Genomic DNA, 11,077 nt, shown 5'->3' on the forward strand with positions numbered 1-11,077 from the left:
CCTCAGTGTGTATGCCCAGCAGTGGGATTGCTGGGTCATAAGGCAGTTCTATTTGCAATTTTTTAAGGAATCTCCACACTGTTTTCCATAGTGGTTGTACTAGTTTGCATTCCCACCAACAGTGTAGGAGGGTTCCCTTTTCTCCACACCCTATCCAGTATTTATTGCTTGCAGATTTTTGGATCGCAGCCATTCTGACTGGTGTGAAGTGGTACCTCATTGTGGTTTTGATTTGCATTTCTCTAATAATGAGTGATGTTGAGCATCTTTTCATGCGTTTGTTAGCCATCCGTATGTCTTCTTTGGAGAAATGTCTATTTAGTTCTTTGGCCCATTTTTTGACTGGGTCGTTTATTTTTCTGGAATTGAGTTGCATAAAGTTGCTTGTATATTTTTGAGATTAGTTGTTTATCAATTGCTTCATTTGCTATTATTTTCTCCCATTCAGAAGGCTGTCTTTTCACCTTGCTTATAGTTTCCTTAGTTGTGCAGAAGCTTTGAATTTTAATTAGATCCCATTTGTTTATTTTTGCTTTTATTTCCAGAATTCTGGGAGGTGGATCATAGAGGATCCTGCTGTGATTTATGTTGGAGAGTGTTTTGCCTATGTTCTCCTCTAGGAGTTTTATAGTTTCTGGTCTTACATTTAGATATTTAATCCATTTTGAGTTTATTTTCGTGTGCAATGTTAGAAAGTGATCTAGTTTCATCCTTTTACACGTGGATGACCAGTTTTCCCAGCACCACTTGTTAAATAGATTGTCTTTACTCCATTGTATATTCTTGCCTCCTTTGTCAAAGATAAGGTGTCCATATGTGTGTGGATTTATCTCTGGGCTTTCTATTTTGTTCCATTGATCTATATGTCTGTCTTTGTGCCAGTACCATACTGTCTTGATGACTGTGGCTTTGTAGTAGAGCCTGAAGTCAGGCAAGTTGATTCCTCCAGTTCCATTCTTCTTTCTCAAGATTGCTTTGGCTATTCGAGGTTTTTTGTATTTCCATACAAATCTTGAAATTATTTGTTCTAGTTCTGTGAAAAATATCGCTGGTAGCTTGATAGGGATTGCATTGAATCTGCAGATTGCTTTGGGTAGTATACTCATTTTCACTATATTGATTATTCCATTCCATGAATAAGGTATATTTCTCCATCTATTAGTGTCCTCCTTGATTTCTTTCATCAGTGTTTTATAGTTTTCTATATATAGGTCTTTGGTTTCTTTAGGTAGATACATTCCTAAGTATTTTATTCTTTTGGTTGCAATTGTGAATGGAATTGTTTCCTTAATTTCTTTTTCTACTTTCTCATTATTAGTGTATAGGAATGCAAGGGATTTCTGAGTGTTGATTTTATATCCTGCAACTTTACTATATTCATTGATTAGCTCTAGTAATTTTCTGGTGGAGTCTTTAAGGTTTTCTATGTAGAGGATCATGTCATCTGCAAACAGTGAGAGTTTTACTTCTTCTTTTCCAATTTGGATTCCTTTTATTTCTTTTTCTGCTCTGATTGCTGTGGCCAAAACTTCCAGAACTATGTTGAATAGTAGCAGTGAAATTGGGCACCCTTGTCTTATTCCTGACTTTAGGGGAAATGCTTTCAATTTTTCACCATTGAGGATAATGTTTGCTGTGGGTTTGTCATATATAGCTTTTATTATGTTGAGATATGTTCCTTCTATTCCTGCTTTCTGGAGAGTTTTTATCATAAATGGATTTTGAATTTTGTCAAAGTCCTTCTCTGCATCTATTGAGATAATCACATGCCTTTTATTTTTCAATTTGTTAACGTGGTATATTACATTGATTGATTTGCGGATATTGAAGAATCCTTGCATCCCTGGGATAAAGCCCACTTGGTCATGGTGTATGATCTTTTTAATGTGTTGTTGGATTCTGATTGCTAGAAATTTGTTGAGGATTTTTGCATCTATGTTCATCAGTGATATTGGCCTGTAGTTTTCTTTTTTGTGACATCTTTGTCAGGTTTTGGTATTAGGGTGATGGTGGCCTCATAGAATGAGTTTGGAAGTTTACCTTCCTCTGCAATTTTCTGGAAGAGTTTGAGTAGGATAGGTGTTAGCTCTTCTCTAAATTTTTGGTAGAATTCAGCTGTGAAGCCGTCTGGACCTGGGCTTTTGTTTGGTGGAAGATTTCTGATTACAGTTCCAATTTCCATACTTGTGATGGGTCTGTTAAGATTTTCTATTTCTTCCTGGTTCAGCTTTGGAAAATTGTACTTTTCTAAGAATTTGTCCATTTCTTCCACGTTGTCCATTTTATTGGCATACAACTGCTGATAGTAGTCTCTTATGATCCTTTGGATTTCTGTGTTGTCTGTTGTGATCTGTCCATTTTCATTTCTAATTTTATTGATTTGATTTTTCTCTCTTTGCTTCTTGATGAGTCTGGCTAGTGGTTTGTCAATTTTATTTATCCTTTCAAAGAACCAGCTTTTGGCCTTGTTGATTTTTGCTATGGTATCTTTTGTTTATTAAGCATTTATTTCTGCCCTAATTTTTAAGATTTCTTCCCTTCTACTAACTCTGGGGTTCTCCAATTCTTCTTTTTCTAGTTGCTTTAGTTGTAGAGTTAGGTTATTTATTTGACTTTTTTCTTGTTTCTTGAGGTATGCCTGTATTGCTATGAACTTTCCTCTTAGCACTGCTTTTATAGTGTCCCACAGGTTTTGGGTTGTTGTGTTTTCATTTTCGTTAGTTTCTATGCATATTTTGATTTCTTTTTTGATTTCTTCTGTGATTTGTTGGTTATTCAGAAGTGTGTTGTTCAACCTCCATATGTTGGAATTTTTAGTAGTTTTTCTCCTGTAATTGAGATCTAATCTTAATGCATTATGGTCAGAAAAGATGCTTGGAATGATTTTTATTTTTTTGAATTTACCAAGGCTAGATTTATGGCCCAGGATGTGATCTATCCTGGAGAAGGTTCCATGAGCACTTGAAAAAAAGGTGAAATTCATTGTTTTGGGGTGAAATGTCCTATAGATATCAATTAGGTCTAATTGATCTAATGTATCATTTAAAGTTTGCATTTCTTTGTTAATTTTCTGTTTAGTTGATCTGTCCATAGGTGTGAGTGGGGTATTAAAGTCTCCCACTATTATTGTGTTATTGTTGATTTCCCCTTTCTTACTTGTTAGCATTTGTCTTACATATTGTGGTGCTCCTATATTGGGTGCATATATATTTATAATTGTTATATCTTCTTCTTGGATTGATCCTTTGATCATTATGTAATGGCCTTCTTTGTCTCTTTTCACAGCCTTTGTTTTAAAGTCTATTTTATCGGATATGAGTATTGCCACTCCTGCTTTCTTTTGGTCTCTATTTGCGTGGTATATCTTTTTCCAGTCCTTCACTTTCAGTCTGTATGTGTCCCTTGTTTTGAGGTGGGTCTCTTGTAAGCAGCATATAGAGGGGTCTTGTTTTTGTATCAATTCGGCCAGTCTTTGCCTTTTGGTTGGGGCGTTCAACCCATTTACGTTTAAGGTAATTATTGATAAGTATGATCCAGTTACCATTTACTTTATTGTTTTGAGTTCAGGTTTATACACCCTTTTCGTGTTTCCTGTCTAGAGAATATCCTTTAGATTTTGTTGGAGAGCTGGTTTGGTGGTGCTGAATTCTCTCAGCTTTTGCTTGTCTGTAAAGCTTTTGATTTCTCCTTCGTATTTGAATGAGATCCTTGCTGGGTACAGTAATCTGGGCTGTAGGTTATTGTCTTTCATCACTTTAAGTATGTCTTGCCATTCCCTCCTGGCCTGAAGAGTTTCTATTGAAAGATCAGCTGTTATCCTTATGGGAATCCCCTTGTGTGTTATTTGTTGTTTTTCCCTTGCTGCTTTTAATATTTGTTCTTTGTGTTTGACCTTTGTTAATTTAATTAATATGTGTCTTGGGGTGTTTCGCCTTGGGTTTATCCTATTTGGAACTCTCTGTGTTTCTTGGACTTGGGTGATTATTTCCTTCCCCATTTTAGGGAAGTTTTCAACTATTATCTCCTCAAGGATTTTCTCATGATCTTTCTTTCTGTCTTCTTCTTCTGGGACTCCTATCATTCGAATGTTGGAGCGTTTCATATTGTCCTGGAGGTCTCTGAGGTTGTCCTCATTTCTTTTAATTCGTTTTTCTTTTTTCCTCTCTGATTCATTAATTTCTACCATTCTATCTTCTATTTCACTAATCCTATCTTCTGCCTCCGTTATTCTACTATTTGTTGCCTCCAGAGTGTTTCTGATCTCATTTATTGCGTTATTCATTATATTTTGACTCTTTTTTTATTTCTTCTAGGTCCTTGTTAAACCTTTCTTGCATCTTCTCAATCCTTGTCTCTAGGCTATTTATCTGTGATTCCATTTTTATTTCAAGATTTTGGATCATTTTCACTATCAATATTCGGAATTCCTTCTCAGGTAGATTCCCTACTTCTTCCTCTTTTGTTTGGTTTGGTGGGCAACTCTCCTGTTCCTTTACCTGCTGAGTATTCCTCTGTCTCTTCATCTTGGTTATATTGCTGCATTTGGGGTGGTCTTTTTATATTCTGGTAATTTGTGGAGTTCTCTTTATTATGGAGCTTCCTCACTGTGGGTGGGGTTGTATCAGTGGCTTGTCAAGGTTTCCTGGTTAGGGAGGCTTGTGTTGGAGTTCTGGTGGGTGGAGCTGGGTTTCTTCTCTCTGGAGTGCAGTGGAGTGACCAGTGATGGGTTATGAGACATCAAAAGTTTTGGAATAATTTTGAGCTGCCTGCATATTCAAGCTCAGGGGAGTGTTCCTGTGTTGCTGGAGAATCTGAGTGATATGTCTTGTTTTGGAACTTGTTGGCCCTTGGGTGGAGCTTGGTTTCAGTGTAGGTATGAAGGCATTTGATGAGCTCCTATTGCTTAATGTTCCCTGAATTCAAGAGTTCTCTAATGTTTTCAGGCTTTGGATTTAAGCCTCCTGCTTCTGGTCTTCAGTTTTGTTTTTACAGTAGCCTCTAGACTTCTCCATCTATACAGCACCGATGATAAAACATCTAAGTTAAAGATGAAAAGTTTCTCCACATTGAGGGACACTCAGAGAGGTTCACTGCTGGCAATGCAGATCCATCTCTGACCACAGGAGCAGCATAGACAGTCCCTGGCACAGGGTAACAGTGCAGTTGATGAAACTTGGACACCCAGTGTTTCTGCAGCAACTCTTGTCACTTCTTAGATCCTTTGCTTACTCATCTTCTTCTACAAAACTACTCCTGGAAGTCAATCATGTCCACGGACTGCAGCCAGCCAAGCTCCTCTGTTCATGGAATTCTCCAGGCAAGTTTACCGGAGTGGGTAGCCATTCTCTTCTCCAGGGGATCTTCCCAACTCAGGGTTTTTGATGGTGGAATTCTTAATGCCTCTGTACTTCTGCCCTTCTGGTTGCAGAGTTTCTTGTCTGTCTCAGGTCACAGCTTAAACTTGTTTTGTGTTCCATTTTTGTGTTGTCACTTTTGGCTTGAAGACTTCCATAGTCCCATGTCTCTCCTATGGCAATATCCATAGAAGAATGGGGGCAAGAAGATACTTCTTAAGACAGTTGATTTGAGAAGATGAGAAAATAACTTTTGGAGGAATGGATACTCTAAGATTTGGAGTTCATGCACTACATCCTCTATTAATTATTTTACAACTTGACTCTCTCCAATGAGGAACCTTCCCTTGATCTGTATCATTTTATACCTTGGGTTCTCTCAACTCCAATCAGAGCTCTAAGGACCACAAATACCAGCTTTCTAAGATATAATATTTTGGAATCTAGAGAAAACAAAGTCAGTTGCAGCATTAAATCCTAAGAACACTGAGATTCCTTTCCCTCTCCATCCATATCCCCTGACCTCATTCCCTAGATTCAGAATATTATAGCTACAAGTGCATTAGACATCATCCAATCTTTTCATTGAACTTATGGGGAAACTAAGGTATTAGTCAGAAATCTGATTAAAGTCACTGTATTTATTCTTCTATGACTTCTATGTATTTAGCCTTCTAGGACTGCTGAAAAAGTACCCCATACTTAGCATCTTAAAATAACACAAATGTATTATCTTATACTTCTGGACATCAGAAGTCTGACACACTGGGCTAAAATTAAGGCATAATTGGGCTATGTTATTTTTGGAGACTGTGGATAATCAGTTTCTTTGTCTTCTTTTCAGTTCCTAGAGGTTACCTTCTTTCTTTGGCTTCTGGTTACCTTCCACCATTTTCAAAACTAGCAATGTAGCATCTTCAAATATCTCACTGTCATTCCCTCTTCTGTTTCCTTCTTCCACTTTTGGGAGACCCTTGAGATTCCATTGAGCCCACCCAGATATTTCAAGATAATCTCCCCACTTCAAAGTCAATGAATTAACAACCTTAAATATATCTGCAATCTTAATTCTTCCCTACAGTGTAAACTAACATACTGGGGATATGAATATGAACATCTTTGGAGGACCTTTATTCTGCCTACCACAGTCATGCAGCAAATCAATAACAGATTCAGGACCAGAAACCTAGTCCAGGGGTTTCCTTCATGATTTAGATAGGTAACCCAGGAGACTCAGTTGAAATATGTTTTGAGGATTAAGAAACCTGAATGCTTGGACAGAGTGTTTGAATAAAAGAATCATTATGACTAGAAGTAATTGATCATAATCTCAATACAGTAGTATTTCTGTGAAGCTAGGAAACACTTTCTTCTAAGAAAATGTGAAAAACCTCTTGTCTTGGCCCCATGGAAAGCATGGAGTACTGGTTCAAATGCCCAGGCCAATCAGCCATCAATGAGTGGATCTGAAATAACTTGCATATACATTGAGTCTCTAGCTTCTCTCAAGTCTTTCTCATGGATCCAGGGTTTTGTTTGTCTCTCTGGCTAGCTAAATAAGTTAGGAGAAGATGGAAAAGAAAGAACTGTGAGCGAGTCTGGACTGATCCTTGGAGTCTCTGTTTCTGGACTGTTTTCAACCAGACACCACTTGGTCTTGTTTTGCCTCCTAGGTAAAGGCCTGTCTATCTTCGCCATAATTCTCATCATCTCCTTGTGCTGTATTGTGTTTATCACCATGACTTATATCATGGTCTGCCAGAAGACATCCCAACAGGGTGAGTGATGAATATGAATGGGTGGCTTTTGCTTATTTTTTCATTCAGCAGTACAGTTGAGCATAAACTCTGTATCAAGCACTATGTTAGGCACTTCAAAGAGTCCCCAGCCTATCCTGAAAGTGAGGATAGGGAATTCATGTAGACAGACATGCAATAAAAGTACAACATATGAAATTTAATTCACAAAATTTTTTACTCAACTTGGCACAGCATCTATATAATGGATTTTTAATGAGGATGCAAGAGGAGGAGAAGTAACAATTACTTGCCTCAAGTTATTTACAGTTTAATTAATGGAATCAAGGTAGAGTCATGGAGTTTATCAATAACAATACATAGCTATAAAGGTTATGAACTCAAAGCTTGGAGAAGACAATCAATGCTAAAGGGATCCAAAGGATAGGAGAATCAGTTAGGGGTAGAATAATTATCAAGGACTTTCAGGAGGAGGCAGGATTTAGACCATACATTGAGGGATGAAAGCCATTGAAAAGGGACAATATTCTACAAATACAAGAAATTACATGAATAAAGGGGTGAAATTGTAAAAGATAAATATGAGTGGAGTCATCAATAGAGAAAATTCATGTAGCCAAGCAATAGGGAAATACTAAGGACAAGATAAGTTCATTCCTGATTCTAGAAAGTCTTGAATGACAGGTTAAGGAATTTGGAATTTCTTCTCTAAGTCTTGCATTAAAAATCACTTAAAAAATTTAAGCCAGGCAGTGACATGATTACAGTGTAGTTGTCAGAGTCATTTAACATGTGTTTGCCAACAGAGGAAAAGGAGACTCTTAATATTTACTTCTAAGTAAGCCTAACTACACCTCAATTCCTTTTGCACTAGTCATTACCAGCATTTATGTGTCTCTTCCTTTGAAGTAGCTCCTACTCCCTAATAGTCTGATTTCTACCATAGGTCTCTCCAACCCCAAAAGAGGAGGAAGCCTTGAGTTTCTCCTTGTCCTGGGTTTGAAGTAAAAACTCTTGTCTTGGCCAGTTACCATGGCTATGATCCATGAGGCTAAACTTGGAAGTGGAGATATCTTAAGTTGCCACAAATCCTAGGAGTACTAAAACAAAAACATTCATCATAGTCTCAATAAGACTGAGTACAAACTGTAACCATATTAGATTATTTCTCTTTCAAAAACAGTCCAGTGCTCCCCATGACTCAGAGGACAGAGGTCAAAATGTAGCATACCATTGAAGGCCCTCTATAATGTGGCTCTGGCCTATCTTGTCAACCCCCACCATTCTCTTAGACCTAATTTCATTCCCAGTCACTGGAGTCAAACAGGCAAATATGTGACACACCTCATGTCTTTATACTTTTTCCTCCCTGGAATGCCTTTCCAGAATTCCTGCATTCTATCTCTCTATAAGGGAGACAGCCTCAGGGCATCTTCTCAATTTAACATGTAGCTTCTGAGTACCTACTATGTACCATGCACTAGGCATATAAAAATGAAAAATATCCTACAATATGAAAGCTGCAGGGCCAATCAGGGAGGTAAGACATGGAAATGTAAGGCTTTATCACAAAACAAAAAGCTGCAGCATTCTGTTTTTGCTTTGTTGTGGTTTAATGTTTACATTCCCAGTTGCATCTCTGAAAGATTACCAGCACCTAGAGGGCAGTACTAAGAGACATCCATCTTTGTACCAGGCTATGGAGCTTCCCTGGTGGCTCAGAAGTTAAAGTGCCTGCCTGCAATTCAGGAGACCAGGTTCGATGCCTGGGTCGGGAAGATCCCCTGGAGAAGGAAATGGCAACCCACTTCAGGATTCTTGCCTGGAGAATCTCATGGACAGAGAACCCTTGTAGGCTACAGTCCATGGGGTTGCAAAGAGTCGGACACGACTGAGCAACTTCACTTACTTACTTATAGAACTTCTAAGCCTATGTAGAATGGAGAAGGCAATGGCACCCCACTCCAGTACTCCTGCCTGGAAAATCCCATGGATGGAGGAGCCTGGCAGGCTGCAGTCCATGGGGTTGCAAAGAGTCGGTCACGACTGAACGACTTCACTTTCACTTTTCACGTATTGGAGAAGGAAATGACAACCAACTCCAGTGTTCTTGCCTGGAGAATCCTAGGGACATGGGAGCCTGGTGGGCTGCCATCTATGGGGTCGCACAGAGTTGGACACGACTGAAGCGACTTAGCAGCAGTAGCAGCAGCAGAATGTAGATATTTCTCCTCCACAGACACTAGGGGGCAATGGTGACTTATTCCAAGATCTTTCCTGGATGCAGGATGGGGAGAAATGCACTCGAGAATGACTCAAGCTAGTCTCGGGCATCAGACTGATAATTCAGACCCTTTGGTCTGGGCTCTGAATGGCTGCCAAGTTTTTCATAAGGACTCCCTGAAGGATAGTTGGCAAGACTCCTGGGTGGAGAGTGGATCCAGTTCCAGTGTCCCTCCCCTCATCACACCAAGCTCTAGCCCTATGTCCAGAGTCAGATTGTGCCAAAGATGACAGTGATCAATGTGCTTCCTCTTCATTTCCCGGATAAATCTGCATCTGTTGAAAAACAGGTAAATCTGTATTTCAAACCACCTTCCTAACAGCTCCTAATGATTGGAAGGCTGAGACATATTGAGATCCCCCTTTCTGTCTCCTCTTCCCTTTTCTTTTCACAAGCACTTGCATTTGGCCCTTACCCATTCCCTATGGAGACTTCTGACCTGATTCTTCTTCTTCTTCTTTTTTTTTTTTTTTTTTCTAGATCATGTCTATGAAGTGGCCAGGTAAGATAGCTTCTCATCTTCTATCTTCTGACCTGTTCCTAGTCCTCAAGTTTGTTGATTATTGGCATAGAGGCAAGTGGGTTTGGTACAGGCCCAATATTAAGCCCAGAGGCCTTCAAGGTCAGGGCACAACTTTCTTCCCTCTCAGAAGCACCTCCTATGGTACTGTCCTAACCCAGTGAATACACAAAATAATCCAAGTCCACTAGCCCTCTGTTCCAAGAATCCTTGGGTGGCAGGTGCCTGATGGTCATTTGTCAATAATTGGGGCAGAAAAGTGGGAAACCAAGGTACCAGATTCAAGTTTCTTCTCATGGGTGGTGGGCTCTTGAACCACAGGTTTCATACCAGGGAGGCCAGTGACTCTGGTGAAACAATGAGGGTGGCCCTCTTCACAAGTGGCTGCTCCAATGAAGAGCCAGATTCCCAGACTCTGGGCAATGACTACTCTGATGAGCCTTGCCTGGGCCAGGAGTACCAGATCATCACCCAGATCAACAGTGACTATGCTCGTCTGCTGTATACAGATCCCCTGGACTATGAGCTTCTAGCGACCAAGGGCAAGAATGTCTGCTAAAAATGTCTTACTGGGCCATTCTACATGGCCCCTTTCCCTTCTGTTTCTTCCTGGTTAGTCCAACATGTCTTCCTTGCCAACAATGGGGTTGCTAAGAGTAACTGGTTTTGCCTAAGAAGTTTCCATACGTACCTCAAGCAAGCCTGCTGCTGGGTCATGCCCTAGACCCTTCTAGTATTCCTGCCTACAGCTTCCATTGCTTTTCTCCAAATATCAGAAGAACATGCCCATAGCACTAGGACTTGGTCACTATGCCTCCAGATGACATTCAACTTTGGCCTCTTACCACTGAACAGCCAGAGGGAGGCTTCATCTCCACCAGCTCAGAGGATGAGTTGTGTTCAGGTCACTTCCCTTTCTCTAGTGCCAGACAGCTTTGAATCAAGATTATCATGAAACAGAGCAGGGTTCAGATCTGCTCCTGTACTAAGAGCCTAGTGCTCTGGTATTCTTTTGATGCTCAATAAATATCTAAGCATAATAACAACACTGGTCATTTTGGTCCTCTCTCAAGCATATACCAAAAGTGATTAAAGTGAGACTAGTTGAGATAGTTGAGGTCCTGTAAATATGCATAGAACCTTTTCTTTTTTGGTTTATCTT

General features: G+C 39.6%; 1 protein-coding gene across 1 annotated transcript in view; it reads left to right on the plus strand.

Annotated features, from left to right (window-relative positions):
- VSIG4 (V-set and immunoglobulin domain containing 4) overlaps positions 1-10,531 on the plus strand; it is a 41,502-nt gene extending 30,971 nt beyond the window's left edge. Inside the window, 3 exon segments of the mRNA XM_068962506.1 lie at positions 7,028-7,132; positions 9,876-9,897; positions 10,237-10,531. Coding sequence (XP_068818607.1) covers positions 7,028-7,132; positions 9,876-9,897; positions 10,237-10,474 — 365 coding nt within the window. The 3' untranslated portion in view covers positions 10,475-10,531.
- The last annotated feature ends 546 nt before the right edge of the window (positions 10,532-11,077 follow it).

The sequence above is a fragment of the Capricornis sumatraensis genome, chromosome X, assembly GCF_032405125.1.
Source record: "Capricornis sumatraensis isolate serow.1 chromosome X, serow.2, whole genome shotgun sequence".
Taxonomy (NCBI): Eukaryota; Metazoa; Chordata; class Mammalia; order Artiodactyla; family Bovidae; genus Capricornis; species Capricornis sumatraensis.